Source organism: Rhinatrema bivittatum, chromosome 3 (assembly GCF_901001135.1).
Source record: "Rhinatrema bivittatum chromosome 3, aRhiBiv1.1, whole genome shotgun sequence".
Classification (NCBI taxonomy): domain Eukaryota; kingdom Metazoa; phylum Chordata; class Amphibia; order Gymnophiona; family Rhinatrematidae; genus Rhinatrema; species Rhinatrema bivittatum.
The window spans coordinates 68,319,461-68,341,855 of NC_042617.1; the positions used below are offsets into that span (position 1 = coordinate 68,319,461).

Sequence of the window (22,395 nt, forward strand, 5' to 3'; positions counted from 1 at the left end):
AGATGCTCAGTAGAGTCAAAGCTCTACTAGCTTGGAGAGACAATTCCGTTCATTGCTGCCTGATAATGTTGCTCCCATGGATCATGGCTAATTCATCCTGCTATCTATTGAAAACACCATTTACCGTAAGCCAACTTGCTTTTGTTGTGAATGTATGTATGTTTGCAAAGCCTGCGAGTAAAAAATATGCATGGTCTTTGTCCCAATGTGGACAGTCTTAAAATTCCCAATGTCTGTAAGCTTCCCTCTTCTCTGCATTTAACAGTCTCAGCAAATGTCTCTTGGTGTTTCTCCTTCCCTGAAAAAATTCTAAACCATGCAAAGTTAGAAAGTGAAGTGAACTATAGCATTCAACAAAAATCACATCTTCACAGATTATTTTATACTCCTTATATGTATATGATTACTCACGGATGCTTAAAAAATCAGAGGAAAAAAAGACCTCAGCACCTCATGCTTGTTCTAGACAGAACATATAGCATTTGAGAGGTCATTTACAATCACGGGTCTTTTGAAAAACCTCCAACCTCCAAACAATTTTTATTTTATTTTAAACAATTTTTTAATGTATTCATTTCTATTTTTCTTTAAAAACTCTGCATTGAATTGCAGCTGTATACTTGTACTCAAACATTTTTTCTTCGAACCCAGTACTGCATTCAACTTTATTAACTAGTGCAAAAATGGCTACTTGTAAGCCGGTTAACTGTTATGTCCATTCATGGAGTCAGGCACATAATGCTTGTCACTTGAAAAACTCAAGATATATTACTTCAGAAGATTTTTTGATATATTACTCAAAAAACTTTTGCAGACCCCGTATTTAAATCAACTTATCTGAATGGTACATAGCGGAATGCTAGTCCTGAGCCGGTTAATGTCTGTTCATGAAATCAAGCCAGTGCATTGAAAAATGCTATTCATAAGCCGGTTGTTAAATTGTATCCATTCATCAGTTCATGCAGACATCAGCTGATGTTTCGCCATGAGGCTGCATCAAGGCATTTACTATGTGGATAAAAGTATATAAATCGAAATGCCAATCTCATGAACAGCTTGCTGTTATATATTATATTCATTCAGTCATTCCATATCTTCTCAAACACGACTCTCACCATCCAATCTGTTTTCTGCTGCGGTCCATCACCGCTAATGGCGACTTAATATCAAAAACGCCAGCGCATGTGCCTTCAATTTATATACATGCTTAAACCAATCAAATTTAAGAACAGATCATCGTCCCTTTTACAAAAGCATTACTTGTTAGCTATGCTTCTTTAGACACAAAATACTTCTGCTCCCTCAATTTATTAATAGTCTTCATACTTGTTCTAAGTTATTAATTAAAATGTTTAAAGTGATAACTCTGTTCAGACAACTCGTAATCTTAAAGAACCTATTGAACGCAATAGAAAGGAAACAATCAATTTTCCTGGTTTAAACCCAAAGGGGAAAAACTCTGTAGTGTGTATATCCATCTTGATTCTTGTTGCAGTAATCTTTTACCCCGATCCCCTCCTCTAACATTTGATTTTACTTGTTCCAAAATGCTACATATGTGATCCAAAAATGTTTAAATTCTATGCAGTGATGGTGCTTCTGTTTTCAGACAACTTTTATTTTCAGCCAATCTCGTGCGTAGAGGTCTAATAGTCTTGCCCACATAAACTAACTTACAGGGACAAATTAAAGTATAGATTACATGATCAGAACTGCAAGTCGTGAAATCTCTTAAATACCATTTTTTGGAATCTTTAGGATTAGTAAAGATGTGACCTTGCAACATAATCTGACAGAACAATGTCTACATTGATGATGTCCTTTGGGTTTGTTACCTCATGATGTGTTTACAGTATCCTCCTTCTTTGCAGCCAAATAAGATGGACTGACAATTTCTTTTATATTTTTTGACCTGACATATGTTGAAACAGGGGAGCAATTGTAAAACATTCAAATGAGATTTCACGATCTTTGCCAGATCTTGGGTTAAATTTGTATATTTCGTAACATTCAAGTTGTTGTTTTCCTTAGTATTTTGTGTTGTCCTACTTAATAATTGCGCTCTGTGAAAATCTCTCTCTCTTATAACATCTTTTCAAAAGTTTTGACAGATAGCCATGTTCTAGGAGATCCATACACTTTCCTTACACTTTCGTTGAGAATGCTTTTTAAACTTACTTACAGGCCGATACAGTACAGGGTGCTTCAGCAGAGCACGCTGTTAGCCCACGTTTGGCCGCGCGTTTTCAACACGCTATTTTTACCCCTTATACAGTAAGGGGTAAAAGCGCGTCAAACCCCCCTGTAACTAATAGTGCCCGCAACATTCAAATGCATGTTGATGGCCCTATTAGTTATTCCCGCGCGATACAGAAAGTAAAATGTGCAGCCAAGCCGCACATTTTACTTTCAGAAATTAACGCCTGCCCAAAGGCTGGCGTTAATTTCTGCCGGCACCGGGAAAGTGTACAGAAAAGTAGAAAAAAACTGGTTTTCTGTACACCCTCTGACTTAATATCATAGTGATATTAAGTCGGAGGCCCCAAAATTTAAAAAAATCCAAAATTAAAAAAAAATTTTGAATCGGCCCGCAGGTCGAAAGACAGACACTCAATTATGCCGGTGTCCATTTTCCGAACCCGTGGCTGTCAGCGGGTTTGAGAACCAAAGCGAGTAAAATTGAGCGTTGGCTGTCAAACCCGTTGACTGCCGCCTCTCCTATCATAAAGGAGGCACTAGGGACGCGCTAGTGTCCCTAGCTCCTCCTTTTACCGCGGGCCCTCATTTGCATACTCTATCGCGCCCCCAGGAGAGTGGCCTGGGCGCGCATTGGGAGAGCAGGCACTCACCTCAGTGCGCCGGCTCTCCCATGAATTTTACTGTATCGGCCCGTTCATGATGTACAATTTCTCCGAATCCTCCATAACTGTGAGAATGGTAAGCTGTCTTTCAAATGTGTTGGATGAAAACTACTGAATTCCAAAAATGTGTTACGATCCAGTTTTCTTATACAATGTTGTTTCCAATATCCCCTCTTGTGTTTTATAAACCTTCACATCCAAAAAAAGAGATGACTGAAAGATTGTGCTGCATTGAAAACTTCCTCACATGAGTTCAACCACTTCTCAAATTCTTTTAACTCATCTACAGAGCCAGACCAAAGTACAAACACATCATTTATAAATCTTTTCCATAGTGATATCCTTGCTGCAAAGGGAGAATTCTTAATCCACGTTTTTTCAAATCTATCCATATAAAGATTTGCTAGTGAAGGTGCCATTGTTGCATCCATGGCTGTTACGGAGATTTGTCCCTTTCTAAACAAAAAATCCTTCTTCAAAAACTTGATCCGTTAATTTTTTAATCTCCCACCAAAGCAATACAAAAGGAGATTAAAAAATTAACTGATGTTGGCATGAGCTGATGAATGGATACAATTTAACAACCGGTTTATGAATAGCATTTTTCAATGCACCGCCTTGATTTCATGAACGGACATTAACCGGCTCAGGACTAGCATTCCGCTATGTACCATTCAGATAAGTTGATTTAAATATGGGGTCTGGAAAAGTTTTTTTTTATATACATTTCTTTATTAAAATTTTTTGCAATATTATAACATCTGAACTGTCAGAAACAAGAACAGGAAGGCATAAACAGCCATAACACACAAAATATAACTGAGAATCACTAGAATCCCCCCCAACTACCTCAGGAGATGAGAAGATGAAAAGGCTCTCCAAGTCCACCTACAAAGTCATTGAGCTCCCAGCAGAGTCCCGGTATTGGTTGTTTGTAACTCCAGTTAATAATTCTCTCTTGGAAACTGAGAGGGACCATCAGAATTTGTGCCACATCGCAAGACGAGTCAGCCTTGTTTCCTACTTCAAAGTACATGCTGTCATCAGTTCGTGTTGAAGTAAAGTCTCCATTCGGACCTGCCAATGACTACCTGTAGGGCGGTCTTGGGTAATCCACATGGACATTATTGTCTGCAGTGCGATCAGCAATGCTTTATGCAGGAACCGTTGCTCAATATCCGAGAGGCGTGTGAGGGAAGCCGGGGGGGAATGTGTAGCAGATACAATTTAAGGTCCATGGGGAGTTGCAGGATCTGTCCAATACCTCTCCCCAAAATAAAACCAGCTTATCACATTCCCATAGCCTATGAAGATAGGTGCCCCTGGAAGTTTGACACTTTATACATACATCAGAGTCACAAAGCTTTGCAGCATACAATCGTGCTTGAGAAATATATACACAATGCCATACTTTAAACCCTAGCTCACGAAGGGTAACATTTTCTGTTACCTTATCACACTCAGCCAAACTGTGTGCAATATCTGTCAAGGACATATAGACATTGGCATGTTAGACCCACTTATTCTGTATGGTCTGCAATGCTGAGTGGTCGGTAAAGCCCTTCCGAGCCTTAGAAAAGATAGAGCAAGAGTGACCGCTCCGACTTCCCATATGGAGAACATCCTCTAGCCTGCCCTATGCAGCCTCAGGCAGTTGGGCTCCAAATATTTGGGATATGTAATGTCTTGCCTGTAGATAAGCAAAGAATTCATGTTTATGGAGCCCATATAAGTCTTGAAGCTCCATATAGCCCCTGTGCCCGGGGCGAAAAACTGCTGCACCGTCTTAAGTCACCTAGTGCCCCAAATTTTGAAAAGTGGACCTTCTAGACCCAGCTGGAACTGGGGATTTCCCCACAAGGTAACATAAGGGGTCAGGCACCTCCCCAACCATAATTTATGAAGGCAAATGAAATGCCAAGCTTTCCTTACTGAGGTTATAATCAAGGCCCGCTTACACGCGTCAGGGACCTGGGAAGCAAGAATCTGCATAAGGGTTTCAGGTCAGTATGGATGGAGCCATTCTATCAAAAATTCAATTGGGGTATATTTCCCCGTCCCGTCCAACCAGTCCCGAATGTGACGTAGTAGGCACGCTAAGTTATAATCTCTCCAACTCGGGCACACTAGACCCCCCTGTGATTTGCCCAACTTTAGTGTGTCTAATGAGAGTCTAGCTCTTTTCCCTTTCCACAAGTACCAGCGTACCATGCCATTAATATTGGTAATGTCCGCCGAGGTTAACCAAAGAGGCAATTGCTGGAGAATGTATAGCCAACTTGGTAGCTCAAGCATTTTTAACAATGCAATCCTCCCAGTTAAAGAGAGGGGGGAGGGCTTCCCAGGCCCCTAGTTTGTTGGCCATATTTTGCTTTAGCGGTCGTATGTTGGCGGTATATAACTGAGTGATATCTCTGGTCAGCTTTACCCCTAAATAGCGCATTGTCTGACCTGCCCAACGTAAAGGGAAATCCCCCATCCAGTTCGACTTAACAGAAGGACAAAGGTCCATAGCCTCTGATTTTTCGACATTTATTTTGAGACCCACAAAGGACCCAAAATGTCGCTGATGGCTAAGGACTCGCTCCAGCGAATCCTGGGGGGATGTCAAGAAAACCAAGACATCGTCTGCAAAGGCAGAGATCTTTAAAACCTGCCTTCCCCATGTGAACCCTGTAGCCTGTGTGACCGCTTCGATCTTCCGGAGCAGAGTGTCTATCGATAGAATATAAAGAAGGGGAGAAAGTGGGCAGCCCTGACGTGTACCCCTGAATAACCGAAAATCCGTGGAGACGTGTCCATTAGCCATTATCGTGGACCGGGGGTCGTGGTATAGCATCTCTGTTCCGTAAAATCTCTCCCGCAAAGCCATAGCGCCGCAATGCAGAGAAGAGGTACGCCCACGATACCCGGTAGAATGCCTTCTCTGAATCAAAACCCACAAGCATTCCCGCTTGTCCCTGTTTTCTGACATTCGTCCATGGCTATGAGCAACTTGGTCATGTTTGTGCTAATGGCCAGTCCCGTAACAAAGCCTACCTGGGCACTAGTAGTAATCTCAGGAAATACCCCACTGAGCCTGTCCGCCATGATTTTACCAAACAATTTGGCCTCAAAATTAAGCAGCGATATTGGCCGATATGCAGCCGGTGAGGATAAATCCTTGCCCGGTTTCTCCAGCACAGTAATATAAGCCTTCATGGTTTCCACAGGGAAGTGTCCACGTTGCTGAGCCTCCTGATAGAAGAGCAGCAAATCCTCAGCAGCTTGCGCGATCAGACACTTATAGTACTCTGCGCTAAGGCCATCCGGCCCTGGAGCTTTGTTCACTTTATTTGTTTTAATAGCCACCCTAAGGTCCTCCAGCCCTATAGGTCTGTTCAGGACTGCCAACTGAAAAGCAGTAATTTATGGGATATGAAGGCCCTGAAAAAATTCCTCCTCCTGAGACGAACCTCCTGTCCTATCCTCAGCATAAAGATGGGTATAGAATTTGCAAAATTCTGCACAAATATCCTCCCCATGCACCAGTGAATTTCCCTTCTCATCCTGCAGCTTGTCTATGATGGTGGATCCCCTCGTCATCCGTACCATATTGGCCATCATGCACTCCGCCTTGTTCCCGTAGCGGAACAATTTGTGCGCTCCACCCTGTATCATCTTCTGTGCTCGTTCATGCAATAAAGCATTGAGAGTTCGCAAGACATCATTATATTCAGTCTGAGCGTGAGGCGTATTACATTGTGCCAGCCTCCGTTTAGTCTGACCCAACTGCTTTTCTAAGTCTAGTATATTTTTGACCATCGTCTTGGACTGACTTATCACATAGGAGGTAATTTCACCCCGCATGACTGCCTTACTGGCCGCCCAGTATAACCACGGATCATTTTTGTGTTGGGAATTATTTAGTTCATACTCCCTCCATTTCCACTGTATGAATGTTCTAAATTTTTCATCCCCACTTAAATGACTAGGGAAATGCCACAGCCGTGGGGCATTCCCTTTGACACCATCCCCGATGTCCACCCAAATTAAAGCGTGGTCAGAAATCTCAATGGGCCCTATTTTCACCTGGTGAACCCTGGGCAGCAGGGAAGTAGAAACCAACACATAATCGACATGGGATAGGGTGGAGTGTACCTTTGAAACGTGGGTGTAGTCACGCTCAGTTAGGTTCAGCGTCCGCCATATCCAGCATATGAAGTTTGGTACACATATAAGAAATCCCCTTTCCAGACAGATCGGGTAGCTGTGCAGGAGGATGAGAGCGATCAATACTGGGATCATGGATGCAATTAAAAGCGCCCATCAAAATTAGCAAGAAGTTTGCCAGCTAGCTCCTGGAAAAAGGAGTGAGTGTAAGCATTGGGAGCATAAAGAACACACAACGTTACTATTAGACCCTGTAGGTTTTCAATTAAAATAAGGTATCTTCCCATGGCATCCGAAACCTGATGTATCAAATCAAACTTCAGGTTCTTATGGATCAAAAATACCACACCCACTTTTCGCCCCAAAGCTGGGGAGAAATAACACTGCCCCATCCATTGTCTCTTCAGTTTGAGACTTTCCTCCGCTGTGAGGTGAGTTTCTTGAAGGGCCACTATTCCCACCCTCTGCCTCTGTAACGCACTTAGAATTTTCTGCCTCTTGATAGGGGATCCTATACCTCCCACGTTCCAAGAGATGAACCGCACTTTATCTATCTAGTAACTAACCTAGAAAAGTAACCATCTAAGCCCACATTTAACATAAGGGTTGATGACTACCCAGACCCCTCTCCCCTGCTGTTCTCTGAAACACCCCCCCCCCCCCCGAGAATGATACAAAGTGAAAACCCTGTACTTACCCTAGAAAATGTGGGCGGGAGGTCCGTATAGATTGCGATCAGGTGCTAACCCCCCATTGAGACCAAGCCTCAGCCTAGACAGGGGCAACAGGCACCCTAAGAACCAAAATAGAACCTATGCAAAAACAGCCCGTGCCCATGGTATTTCTGGCTTTACAAGAGGAGAACATAGTATAACACAACAGCAATGTGGTGCAGATACCTAACATGCCTTAAACTGAATTAAACAGTGTTCTGGAATAGCCTAAGCATACCAATGTGAGACTCCATATTCCTCTGACCTTAGGAATTCAAGGAAGACCCGGAGGTTGTTTTAGCCATCTCGACGCCTTTTCCGGATCCTCAAACATGAACACCCTGCCATCCTTCCAAATCTTCAGCGTAGCAGGGAACTGTAATGCAAACCGAATATTCTGATTGAAAAGGTCATTACATACGCTTAAAAAAAGACGGCGTTTGGACACCACTGCTGCGGAGAAGTCCTGGAAGATGATTACTTTATGGTTCTGATATCTTAGGTCCTTGATTTTCTGAAACGCTGTGAGGACTGTAGCTCGTTGCGCCTAATTGAGGAACTGTGCAATAACCAGTCATGGCCGTCTATCCGTGTCCCGCTTGGGTCCGAGGCGATGCGCACGTTCAATATCTGTTTACCCTCCAGAGCTGACAGATTTAAAGCGCCGGGCAGCCAGTCCACCAAAAAAGATAGTAAATCCCCATCTTGCACAGATTCAGGAATGCCGAGAAATTTTAGATTGTTTCGGCGTGCCCGATTCTCAAGGTCCTCTAGTTTGATATCCGCCATTTTAATCGCGGCTTCCAGCGTGGTAACACGAGCGGTTAGGGCCTGGTGGTCCTCCTCCACAGACGAGATTCTGCCCTCTGTGAAGTCTATCTTCCGGCCAATGTCTCCCAGTGACTCCTTCACCGCAGCAAAATCAGCACTTATTCCCACGAATTTATGCTCAAGAGTGGCTAACACCGCCGCTGTCAGCTGCGCCACTGCTGCGTCATCCAGTCCTGCTCCTTCCAAAGCCCTGCGACTGTCGGCCATCTTGGGCTCAGTGCCGATTGTTTTTACTTTTTCTTTGCGCGGAGGTTTTGTGGACATTGCCGGCAGACTTGGGAATGTCAGGTCAGTTGTCCACACCTTTAGCCAGGGGAATTTCCTCCAGTTGCGAAGTAGGGTAGGCTGAAAGCTTTAATTTTGCAGGTTTTGGAGGGTCAGCACCCGGAGCCTCAGTGAACGCGACCCACCAGGCTCACCGCATCACGTGACCTCCGGGTCTGGAAAAGTTTTTTGAGTAATATATCAAAAAATCTTCTGAAGTAATATATCTTGAGTTTTTCAAGTGACGAGCATTGTGGGGCCGATTTTAAATCCTACGCACGCGGGGTACATTTGTGCGCACTACCTGGTGCGCACAAATGTACACCCGATTTTATAACATGCGCCTGCTGCCGCGCGCATATTATAAAATCCAGGGGCGGTGCGCGCAAGGAGGTGCACCAAGCCTAAGGGGAGCCCCGATGGCTTTCCCCATTCCCTCCAAGGCCGCTCTGTCTCCAAAGTGAAAAAAACTTGTTTTTTATCCTTCACCTGTAAGTCCTAGAGATTGTTGTATTTATGAACTTTGGGCATTGCATTTTACAATTTCTTTATCTGTGGTTCTTTAGTGATATATTTTCATGAAAAACCTATATAAAGAAGAATTGCATTTCACAATGTTAGATACTGTTGTAATTTTTCTATCTCAGGACCTAAAACTGAGAAACTTTTTTATACCTTTCAAGGTTTATTTCTTTTCTGCTGAAGAAGACGTGGGAAAATGGTTGACTTGTTTATCTGTGATGAATGCTGTAAACAGGAGGCTTTAAGTGATGTTCAAACAAATACTAATAAAAATGAAATCACTTTACCAATGAGAAGTGGCCAGTGATCTTTCTCTGGTGTATCACCAACAGAAAATATTGTTGTAGCTGGTAGTGCAATAAATCCTCTGAGGAGACAGAACAGGGAAGGACGTTTTGGCTGTTTTTTGTTTTTTTTTAAACAGGTTTTGAAGTGACTTCTTTGGCTTGATGGACTATTAGTTGGACAAAGTTGTTTTTTGTTTGTTTTTTTTGCTTTGTCTGCAATATCTGTGATTCTGTGCTTGTTATGCATTCACTTACCATAGTGTGTGGGTTATTTTTTTTTCCCAAAGGCCCTGAGACAAAATCGCTTGGATAATGATGATTTACAGCAAGTGTCTGTAAGAAGATTCAAATCCTTTCATCTGTTTTCGTTTTGTGAAGTAAAAGAAGATGGATCGGAAGAGCCTTCTGCACCCTGGTTTCAGTATACAAGCATCTTTCATCCAGAGTACAGTCTCTTTCTAAGGTAACTGCTTAGCAGTTTTTTTTTGTTGTTTTTTTTTATCTTGCTTGCTAATGGCATCTTTCACAATCTGAGTGCAGTGCATTCCTTTTTCATTGATCAATTTTATGCAGGATTTATTTTGAACCTAATCTCTATAACAGAAAGTGATAACGTGAGTTGTCAAGAGAAGAATGAGTACTAAAGTGGAATTTTGTTTTAAAAGAAAACTGATTAGCCATTGACACACTTATCAAAGGTGGCCACAGTTGCCATAGTTTGGGTGATTTCTGTTTGATTTGTTTTTAAATTCATGTCCTCTTCTTTGTATGCTGAAGAATCATCAGAACTTCACCAGTTATTCCAAAATGCTGCTTAGAGGCGGGGAATGCTGGTTCTTAAGGGCTTCAAACCATTCACGTTGTCTTTATGATCACAGAGGAATATGAAAATGAGAGTATAGATGCAGCAAATCTGAGGTTTGTATATGCTTGGTTAAGCGCCACTGACTGGTACCTGATATTTCAAGGCCAGTGTTGCCCATCCCTGTATTGCAATCACGGTAACACCTACTAAATACAAAACAAGCATTGCATTATTGACTGAGATCACATTTAACCAAGATGACCACTGCTGCCTCACACAGGAAAAATCAAGTGTACTGGCTTAGCATATAAGTGTAGAACTGGATAATGGGCAGGATCCCAGTTTATAATATCAAGATGTTTCTGATTATTTAGAGCGCCACCAGTAGTAGTAGGCTACTTCATTTTGATAGAGTTTCTATGGTAACCCAATCTTCCAGTGGTACTCCAAGCAGCAAAAGATGTTAAAGCCTACCGTTACTTTGAATTATTTACTTAATATGAAATATAAAATGACAATTAAGAATAACAGTACTACTCTTCTGAGTGGATGGTTCATATTTGATACAGTGCTGACTGAGTTCACCTCAGGCCATCAGCTGTTCATTATCCCCTCAGAGTTGTCTGCTCAGGCGTGCAGTATTATTTAACTTAGATTTGTAAGTGGAGAAAACATGCCTGCTTATTGAATCTACCTAGGGCTGGTGGTGGATAGAGATGATTTGAGACTCGTTACAATAAATAAAATATGCATGTTTTAATAGTAATTGGATGATCAGAAGGCTGGCAGTAGGCACAGTCAGATTTGTTTGCACAAAACTTCTGTTACATGTATACATCTTAAGGTCACAAAATAATATGATAAAGTAGAGTTGGTAGCCATTAGAATGTTAGGATATATAAAGAGTATAACCAGCAGAAAAAACAGAGATAGTAATGCTTCTGTACAAATCATGGGTGAGACTTAATCCTGAAGTATTGTCCAGTTTTGAAGGCTGCAGTTCCGGAAGGATGTAGAAGCACAGAGGCACTCCAAAGAAGATCTGTTAGAATGGCACCCTTATCATTATGAGATGGGACTTGAGGACCTAAGTATGTATACCCTAGAGGAGAAAAAGAAGTCGGGATATGATAGACATTCAAATAGCTAAAATAACAATGCTCCTTTTTTTTGGTAAAAAGGAAATTCCAGAACAAGAGATTATAGTGTGAGACTAAAAGAGGGTGATCATAGCAGTAATGTAAGAAAGGATGTTATCACAAGAAGGTTGGTGAATGCAAGAAGCATTCTCCCAGTGGAAGCAGTAGGGGAAAAGCATAAAGAATTTAAGAAAGTGGAAAGCAAAAATAGAGGAACTTTAATTGTGGTTAAGCAAAGGACAAAGCACAGCACCGGGCGGTGCACGGATGCTGCCGATAACCTGGCACTGCGCCTTGAGCGAAGGGGGGGAATAGGGTGGCCAGTTGGCCACTCACCAGCACGGGCCTGGGGGCATCTTGACACATCCTGCTCTCCTATGGTGGCATCATCGGGGGTGTTGGTGGTGTGCGGTGAGGACACCTCACGGTGCGATGATGTCAACGGCCGATGCGGGTATGCTCTGAGGAGTGGCGGGACGACTCTGTGAGTTGAGGGCACGACGAGAGTCAGGCAGGGCCTTCTTGTGAAGGGGACGAGCCAAGAGAGGGGTCAGATGGCATGCTGGGCCACATTGAAAATGCTCATTGGACCATTTGAAGTTGGGGGGGCCAACCTGGGGGTGGAGCAGCAGCACGAGGAGGTAACTTTGGGGTATGGACTGTGTTTCATCCTTTTCTGTTTCTGTTACCCACGCTGCTGCCTTTTCTGCATGGGTAAGGTAACTCCTTCTCCCCTGGTTGCAATTCATTATACTTGGGCTTGATTTTGGTTGATTGGCCTTGTTTATATTACATTGCTGCAAAAAAAAAAAAAAAGAGGACACCTGCTTGAGTGGCTAGCAGTGCATTTAAACTCCCTTTTGTCTTGCAGCCATGCCTCGCAGTTGTAAGCAAAGAGCTCCAGCATGCCACCAGGTCCCCTAGGGAAAACCTGATAGTGCAGCTCCACCTGCTGAGGAATCGGGGGGGTGCCCTGCCTTCCAATCCCACTCAGGGTGGTGCAGGGCGAAAAGAGCGCAAGGAACCTCGAGGAGGAATTGGGCATGGGTCCCAGTTCCCTCCTGGAGAGACAGAGGCAGATGGGACCATCCTAGAGACTGGCAGCGCAGTGGGAGGAGTGGGATCGGTGCATTCTAGAGATAATCACCCTGCGGGAAGCAGTTGTATCTCTCAGCCCTCTCTGCTGGCTCTTCAGCTAGCAGGATGGGGGCCTTCTGTGGTGCTTGCAACTGGCCAATCTAGCGGTTTCATCCCTTCGGGAAGTGGGTGGTATCCGACTGGGAAAGTCTAGCTGTGTAGCTACCCTGCTCTCCCTTACAGCACTTTACCCAGTCAGATACCGGTCTGAGAGCATCCGAGGTTATACCTCTGGCCCGGCCAATGTGGCCATGTTCGGGGCCCCCTAGTTTTTATCTAGTGGCCCAATCGCAATGGCAACTCAGGGCAGTCATTGGTCCGGGACACTGGGTGTCCGGGTATGCTCTGTTCCCGCAAACCCATTACAGCGGCCCCTCTGCCCAGTTGTAGCATGTGGCATCTGTTCTCCTGTGTCTTGAGGGGATACATGGCTCCATCTTCCTCATTTGCTCCTGCTCCATGTAGGAGCGCTGTCCCATCAGGCTCCGTATATCTTGGGACTTTACCCATCGCAGATCTAGTTCCTACCTCTTCTGTCCAATCAGCATTGTTACAGTCCTCTGAGGGTGAGTCTCATGTTGATACACCTATAGTTGGGGTTGGGGAATCCCAAATTTCCTTACAAGGGTTGATAGGGTCACTATTGACTAGATCCCTGCAGAGTACATTAAGCCAGCAGGTCATAAGTACAAAAGGAAGAGCAGGAGGCAGTCCCACTGCTCTGACTTCTTAGGCAGTAGGAGTTCCTCATCAGTATCCTCTTCCGCTTTATGCAGCTCATCGGTGGGGGAAGGCATGTGGGACACCACTACCACTAGCATAGGCTTCCCTACCCTCAGCACTATGAAGTAGCTATGGCAAGGTATTCCACGTTCACTCCGGTGCTGCATTCGCCGCCTCCAGTAAGTAGATATATTTAGTTTGATGGAAGGACGCAGGCAAGGGGTGCAGGGGGCAGGAAGCCCTCACATATCACAAGCAGAACCATAATTGGGTGCACTCCTTTGCTCGGCTGGCATTGATAGCTGGCCAGGATGATCCCTATCAGCATTTGGCAATGTGTTCCTACTTGGATACCATTGTTAGCGCACAATCTACATATGAGGGATTTGCCTGGCTGAACTATGACGAGTGGTTCAGAGAGAGGATGGCAGACACTCCGACTGTGTCTTGTGTTACCCCTGATTTTGAGTTGTGGTCGAAACACATGACAGCTAGGAGCTCGGACGTACAAGTTTCCAATTGCTGCTTTCATGCTCAAGTGGGCTCCCAAGGCTAAGGGCGCATGTCTCAGTCCACAGCAGAAGCTTTCTGGCACTTCCCTAAAGGGGGATGCACTGCACAAGACTGCAAATATAAACATATTTGCACCTCCTGTTCTGTGGGTCATCCCGCTACTAAATGTCCCATGAATGTCACCGCTGGGAAAGGCAAGTAGTCCTTTTTGAAAGGGCCCCCAACCCCAGACCAATGGGTACAACTGGAATAGGGTCTAAGCCGTTATCCTAACAGGCGTGCCGCTATAATTCTGTGGGAAGGTTTTAAGGATGGTTTCAGAATACCTTATTAGGGTCCCCTGAATGCGGTGGATAGAAGAATGTACCTTCTGCTACCAGATTTGTAGAAGTGGTGAGGAAGAAGCTGATGGTGGAGATTAGTCTAGGTAGGGTAGCAGGCCCCTTCCCCCTTGCCTCCTTTTGCCAGAATGGTTTTATTGCCCCTGGCGGTCATACCTAAAAAAGAGTCAAGTAAATTTAATCTCATATACAACCTTTCTTACCCAGCTGGTTGGGCAGGGAAAGATTTCATCCCACAGGAAGCCTGCATGATACAATAATCTTCATTTGACAGTACATTCAACCTCCTCAGAGACTGGTGGGGGGGGGAGGGCAGCTGTCATGGCAAAGACGGACATAGTCTGCCTTCTGGCTCCTACCTGTGCATCCAGACAGCTTCCTACTGCTAAGGTTCTTCTTTGAGGGCACAAATTACTTTGATAAGTGCATTAGGGATGTGAATCGGGCTTCGGACGAATGAAAATATCGTCGATATTTTCAAAATCATCAGAAATCGGGGGCTCCCCCGAAACGATAGGAAAACCCCACGATATTGATCGTGGGGGTTCTCTTATCGTTTTGGGGGAGGGTGGGAAAAACGGCACACAAAAATAACCCCTAAACCCACCCGACCCTTTAAAACTAATCCCTTTGCTTCCCCCACCCCCCCCCCCCCCCCCCAAACATTTTACAGGTATCTGGTGGTCCAGTAGGGGTCCCGGGAGCGATCTCCCGCTCCCTGGCTGTCAGCTGCCACTAATCAAAATGGCGTCGATGGCCCTTTGCCCTTACCATGTGACAGGGTATCCGTGCCATTGGCCGGCCCCTGTCACATGGTAGGATCACTGGATGGCCTGCGTCATTTTTAAAGATGGCTCGGGCGCAGCCGATAAACAAAACCGTGATTGGGCCCGATGGAAAAAACCCCACATGTGAATCGGAACCAGAAGCCGAACCAATTCCGGTTCCGATTCTCATCTCTAAAGTGCATGCCGATGGGGTGCTCAGTTTTGTGCGCTTACTTCAAGGCCTTAAGCAACTTTTTGCATTGGGAGCTGTCTCGTCACACAGGTTTAATGAGCATTGTGCATTACATAAGACGATTTTCTATTCATTGGCCCTTGTGACTTGGGTGTATGTTGGGATCTTTTCAACAGTTTTCAAACAATGGCCCAGGAGTTCAGAGTTCCGCTGGCAGCAGACAAACTGGAGCCTCCAGTTAAGGTACTTTCTTGATATAGAGCTGGACATCCAAATGATGTCCAGACAACCGTCAGAAGCTGACGGAATTGATCTGCAGTGCACGCCGGCTCACAAGGTTTCCCTAGCATTTGCGCAGTCCCTCATTGGGAACTTGGTTTTCCCTGCCATGTTATCCCAATGGGATGTGCATTCTGTGCAGACTGATTCTTGCGTCCATGACAGTCAGCAAAAAGAACCACCGCCTGAGGGTTAAGTATGCTCTGCGGGAAGATCTTGGGGTCTGGGAAAGATTCTTGGCCGATTTTCAATGGCTCAGTAGTATGGCTTCCCCCCAGTGTCTAGTTCTAAACTGGAGCTGTTTTCTGATGCTTTGGAAGGTATGGGCTTTGGTTTGTATTGTCAGGGAGCCTGGTGTGCGGAGACATGGCCACAGAGCTGGGTGGAGCATCAGGGATCACATTGAACCACACCTTCCTGGAATTGTTTTCGTTAGTCGTTTCACTCTATTTGGGGTGAGTGGCTAGCTAACAGGAGGGTGATATTCTGGCATGATAAACTGGTGATCATGCACATCATCAACCAGTAGTTGGCTAAATGCACTTTGATTTCCGAATTGCTGAGGTTAATGGTCTTGAGGTGTTTGCAGATAAACTTGGTGGTGTGGATTAGACACATCCCCAGGCTTCGCAATGAGATAGCTAATTATCTTGTTGCAAGAGGGAAGACTTCTGGAAACTTGCATAGGGAGCTGAAGAGAGGAGGGTGCCAGTTCCTGTACATCTCTGGATCATTGGCGAGAGGATGCACTCAACTAACTGGCTGCGCCAGGCAATTGCATCATCACTTGGCATGCATACTTGAGGGGCTTCAATGAAGTCATGGATGTCCTGGAGCCTATGACCAGTCAAAGGGTCTTGATTTATCCACAGGATAGTGGAATACATAGCGCAAGCTAAACGGTGTGTCATGCCAAGGAGCAAGGTGCAGACCAATCTGGCAATCTAGGCATTATTCGCTAAGGCTCAGGGTTTGCCCAACCCAGTCAGGGACTTTGCTGTTAGCCGATCCTACAAGCACCCACCTAGGTTCAAGTCACGTGTCCCCGATGGGTGCCGTTTAATTCTACATGATCATTTCCTAACTGTTTGACTTAGATTATTCTCTCAGATAATTGAAGGAGTAGGGGGTACTCCATGAAGTTAACAAGTAGCTCATTTAAGACAAATAGAAGAAAATTCTTTTTCACTCTGCACATAGTTAAGCTCTGGAATTCATTGCCGGAGGACGTGATTATGGCAGTTAGTGTAACTGGGTTTAAAAAAAGTTTGGATAAGTTCGTAGGGGAACTCGAGCTTTATTTAATGTTTGGGTACTTGCAGGTACTTGTGACTTGGATTGGCCACTGTTGGAGACAGAATACTGGGCTTGATGGACTCTTGGTCTGACCCAGTATAGCATATCTTATGTTTTCTGTGGGACATTACCACTTTGAACTGGTTCTATTTCATGCTATCTTTTGCATTGCCTTCTTTGTCGCATTCTGCATGAGCAAATTGGTGGTAGTGTCAAGCCGCAGTCATGACTTTTCTGGCCTCTGAGCTTCTGATGTCTTCATCACTGGCATAAAATTGACATGCTGGATCCAGAGATCTAAGACTGACGAGTTTGGGTGGGGTTCGTCAATTACAATAGCTGAACTTCCAGTTTGGAAACATGCCCTCTTGCGAATGCCGCACATTATAAGGCGCTCAGACCCGTTGGGAGTTCAGTTTTTAATGCATGCCAACTCGCCTTTGAGCAGGTTCCAATTTAATGCCTTCCTAAAATGGACCCTGGATGCGGCTGGGCTGCAAGTAGAATTGTTTGGAACACACTCATTCCAAATTTGTGCTGCCTCCAGTGGTGTTGCATTTGGTTGCCTGGTATCATAATTCAGCGCATTGGTAGATGGTGTTCCCCAGCATATCTGTCCTATAATTAGGCAGGTGAATAGATCCCCGGGCCTTTGCGCACCCTAGTGATTTGGGTAATGGTTGAATTGGGTGGGGTAGGGAGGTCCAGCAATGGCAAACTGCGACAACATCTTCTGTCTTTCAGGGTTGTGCTGGCCCTGTTGGATGACATGGATCACAAATGGATCATTTGTGTTTTGGGTTGAACAACGTGCGAGGAAGAGCTTTACTGGTGGACACTTGGGCATTGTGTCAATGAACAGGATGGTACGATGGCTTGGTCAGAGAGATATGTACTGGATTTAGCTCATCCTTCTTCTGAGGCAACATCTGACCAGACCTGCCCCTCCAAAGGTACTGATTATATACCTCAGAGGCAATGATTTGGGGGACATTCCTGGACAGTTGCTCCTGGATAATATGAGGAATGACATCATACTCATCTCGTCCTTAATGCCCTGCACGAGTGTCATTTGGTCCGAGATAATCCCCAGTTGCTGGTTCCTGAACTTGCCACTGTGGGGACGTTGGATGCAAAAAACTTAATAAACAGATTGGAAACTTCACAGAACATCATGGTTGCATGCATGTTAGACATGACTGGCTATGCGTGGAGTGTGTAGAATTGTTTCACAAAGATGAGGTGCATCTCTCTGACATGGGGCAGGACCTGTTCTTGAATACCTTGAAGTGGGCCATTCATTGGATATTGATTGGTTTCTAGTCTATTGGCCGCATCTAGTGTTGGGGGTGGGCCCAGGGTAAGTTTTATAACTATTCAGGCCCTATGGAGGGAGTACCTGATCTGGGAGGGGATTAACCATTTGGAGACAGTGCATTGTGTGTGGTCCACCATCCTTTGATACGCTGGGGGGCTGTCTATCGCCAGGGCTCGTTGACCCCAGAGTGGCAACAGACCCCCCCCCCCCCCCCCATCAATTGGGCAATCACTTTGTGTGAGGCAGACGACCAGGAATGCCCAAGAGGAAGACCTCCCAGTAGAACAGGACCTTGCTTGGCTGTGCCAGGCCCCAGGTCCAGAGGTGATGCACTGCTTGCCAAAAGGGGCACTAGATGGACCTGTGTTATGGCTCAGGTGCGTAGGTATTGTTGTATATTTATTATTCAAATAAAACTGCGGCCAATTTTTGCCAACACTTGATCTGTGTGGTGTTTTGAAGAGTGAGAGTTGCGGTCACCCCCACCCTGGTCACGGGTACCCGGGTCAAGTACAAATACATTTTAAGTAATTTATCTAAAGAAGTAATGTATTTACTTGAGTATTACACATTTAATACAAAATCATATATAAATGAGTAATTGGTTCTATTTTGTGTTTTACAATATAAATGTTTAAATTATTACACAGAAAACCCAAAACATTTTAGCAAAATTGCATACAAAAACAAAAAATATATTTAAATTTCTATTGAACAAATCTTTTTATATAATCAGTGCATATCCCTGAAAAGCAGTTGGTTTCAAGCATATTGTTCCTTCAGACCAACTAGGATGAATCGACCCCAGTCCAGGTAGTTTCTGTACTGTTATGTCCATGACCTTGGAATACAGATAGATGAAAATTTTAACATGAAAAAATATAAGCAAAATAATGAAATCTGGGTATTCTAAACTCTGAATCTTAAACCGTCTAAAACCTTTATTTACCTTTCAAGACTTCCGCACAGTCCTACAAACATTAATATTTTCAAACTTGGACTATTGCAACTCACTTCTGTGGGGCCTTCCCGCAAGTACAATTAAACCACTACAACTTCTCCAAAATGCTTCAGCAAGACTTTTTTTATAGGAACTAGAAAATTTGATAGCATTATCCCTTCCCTAATCGACCTTCACTGGCTTCCAATAAAGTTCAGAAACCATTGCAAAGTATTATCCCTCATCTTTATAAACAACTATGATCCACCTCTTCCAGGAATAACAATTAAAAGCTCAGCCCGCAAAGAGATCTCAGATCTCAAAACAAAAATCTCCTTACAATTCATTCAAATCTGAACACTCATCTAACCCAAATAAGAGAACAAATGTTCACAATAGCAGGACCCAAACTATGGAAGATCTACCGGGATCAATAAGACTGTTAACGGAAAAAAAGAAATTCAAACAAGAACTTAATACCTGGCTCTTCAGAAAATCCTACGAACTAATGTCAAGAGATATCATATAAGCCACTTAATGAATATTATTGCTCCAGAAATATTACTACTTCTCAGCACATCAAATAATATTTGACTAAAATCCATTCCAAACTGAAACAGTGATAATCAATATTAGATTGTTAACTTGTAATACTATTGATTAATCAAAACATTAAAATAGATTCCATTACTCTAAATAAGAACCTGTTAATACAATATTTTACAATGTAATCAAATGCAATTTATGTAAACCGTTGTGATCTTCTGTTGGAGTGACGGTATATAAAAAGCATAAATAAAGAAATAATCTTTCAGAAATGCTATTAATTTCCACCGAAGGTGCAGCAACTTGCAAAATATATCTTCCAAGCAACACCCTCTAATCACAAAAAAATGGACTCTGTAAAACACTCACAAAATAAATTTTATCAAAAAAAGTTTTTTTTTTACTCAAAAATTTAAAACATTATTTGTTTTGGTTAAAACATTTTTTTTTATAAAATTCATTTTGTGAGTGATTTACACAGTCCCATTTTTTTGTGATTAGAGAAAATAATCTTTCAGAGGCATTGCTCTGATATCTGTTGACTTTCAGACTGCTTTCCCACTCCCAAGGCACTGATAAAATTGACACATGCTTTGACCACAAGCTGTGTTTTGCTGTCAGTAGCTGTTTGAGGAGATTTAAACCCAGTCTCTTATCAAATCACTTGTCGAGAGTTTCCAAAAAAAATGCCAAGAAGAGGTCAAGCAAGCTGAAAAATAAATCCTCACATAAGTTTTTCACAGCCTCATGTAAGTTGAGGAGGCTGCAAGCCAAAGTTTACATAAGCTCTGTAGCATCTCAGCAGGTAGGGAAAATGAGCACAGTAGATAGACCGTGCAATTGTTATCTGCCTTCCTATTCTGTTTCTGTGACTATACAGTAATTGGAAGTTTTTGTGTAAAACCAGAAATTATATTTTTAATTTCTTTCCTCTTGTACACTTTCAATATAGAAAGAACTATCAATAAAGCAATACTGTCCTTCATCTCTTAAAATACCTCAGGATTCAATAAAAGCAGATCCCAACAGATTGTAATACAAGCATATTCAACACATATATGCTAATTTTAGATGTCATAGAAGTCTTGAGAAAAAACTTAATGTTTGATTCACTCTGGAGGTTTTGGCCTCCCCTAGATAAACAGGAAACTTTCTCAAATATCTTCTGTTGTAAAAGGGGACATTTATCTGCTGTATGTGTTTTGGAACACTTATTTGGGAGGTTCTGAGCAAGGATATTTGGAACATGCAGGAGATGGAGACAAAACTATATGCTTTGCTTTGCTACTCCTCTGGTCTTGCTTCTACAGAGTTAGTCACTCACTGCTCTTATTTGCTTCTATCCTGAATAGATTTTCTCCTGCTTACAGCAGAAACTAAGCCAGGTGGTCTTCCTTTTGCTTATGTAGGAAAAATGTATTTTCAATTTATTTTCCTCTTTTTCATGGGAAAGGGAATCAGAAATAAATCTCAGGAAAGAAATGGAAAAAGGTCTGCTTTCAGAACTGTTTCTTGATGCTGTTAAAGAGAGAGCATCATGATTACCACATCACTGATGCCATTATTAGTCTGAGAAGACATAGGGAGAGCTCACTTTGCACAACTGAAAGACATCCTGTCCTTATTTCTCACAACAGCTGTTATGCGTGCCGTCCATGGCAGACCTACAGCGCGGCCCTCTCACCTTCTTACACAGACTCCAGCTTCTGGTTTCTCCTTGCTAGCGGCAGTGGGCCACCGGCTCCGCCACAGTCCCCAGCGTTTCAGGTCAAGATGCCATTGCTCGTTGGGCCTCTCCGCGTGGCCCGCAGAGAGACCTCACTACCGTCGCTGCCCCTCCCCGGGCGTGTGCGCATCACTGATCCTTATGAAGGGCCCACGGCGGGAACCTGGCCACAGCCTCGGATGATGACGTCAAACTTTTTAGTGTATTTAAGCTCAGGCCTCGCTCCATAGCGTTGCCTTTGCAACAGCTATCCTTGTTTGTTCCAGTACTCGTTGCTGTGAGAGATTCGTCTCTACTCTCTTCTCCTGACCCTCGTTGTTCCTGGTTGCTGTTTTCTTCGTTCCTGCCCTGCCTATGGTTTGGATTGACTACACGGATATCGACTTCGCTTTGCTTGACTATGCTACCGCCTATCTACAGACCCAGACCTCTGCTACGCCTGACTATGCTACCACCTATCTCCAGACCTCTGCTACGCCTGACTACGCTACAGCCTATCTCCAGACCTTGACCATTGCTTCGATTGACCAACGCTATTGACTTCTCTGTGATCAGACCATTGCTTCGATTGACCAATGCTATTGACTTCTCTGTGATCAGACCATTGCTTCGATTGACCAATGCTATTGATTTCTCCGTGATCAGATCTCAGCATTGCTTGCCACGACTTCCACATTGCTGCCAGCCCTGATCCAAGCTTGTCATAGATGCCTCTCCCAGCCTACTCCCTGGACGTGGACTTATTAGGCTTTGGCCTATCTTTGCCCGAGCGCCCTCAGTCAGCCTTTGTTCCATTGGCGCCAGAGTTCCAGTATCTTACCTAGTCCAGAGTAGGACTGCACCACCTATCGTCTGCTGTCTCTGGGCTGAACCAACTTTTCTCACTATTCAATCTCGAGGCCCACCTAAGTCCTGCCGGCCCGGCACCCAAAGGCTCAACCCGCGGGGAACGAGGGCTGGTATAGGTGAAGCTCCAGCGGCCTCTGCCTTCAGCCCACTCCACCTTCCGACGGTGGGGACCTGTAGGTCCTAGCCTATGGGT

At 44.0% G+C, this 22,395-nt stretch overlaps 1 protein-coding gene across 1 annotated transcript in view; it reads left to right on the forward strand.

Moving 5' to 3' along the window:
- CAMKMT (calmodulin-lysine N-methyltransferase) overlaps positions 1–22,395 on the forward strand; it is a 785,377-nt gene that overhangs the window by 30,661 nt on the left and 732,321 nt on the right. The window contains 1 exon segment of the mRNA XM_029593342.1: positions 9,918–10,093. Coding sequence (XP_029449202.1) covers positions 9,918–10,093 — 176 coding nt within the window.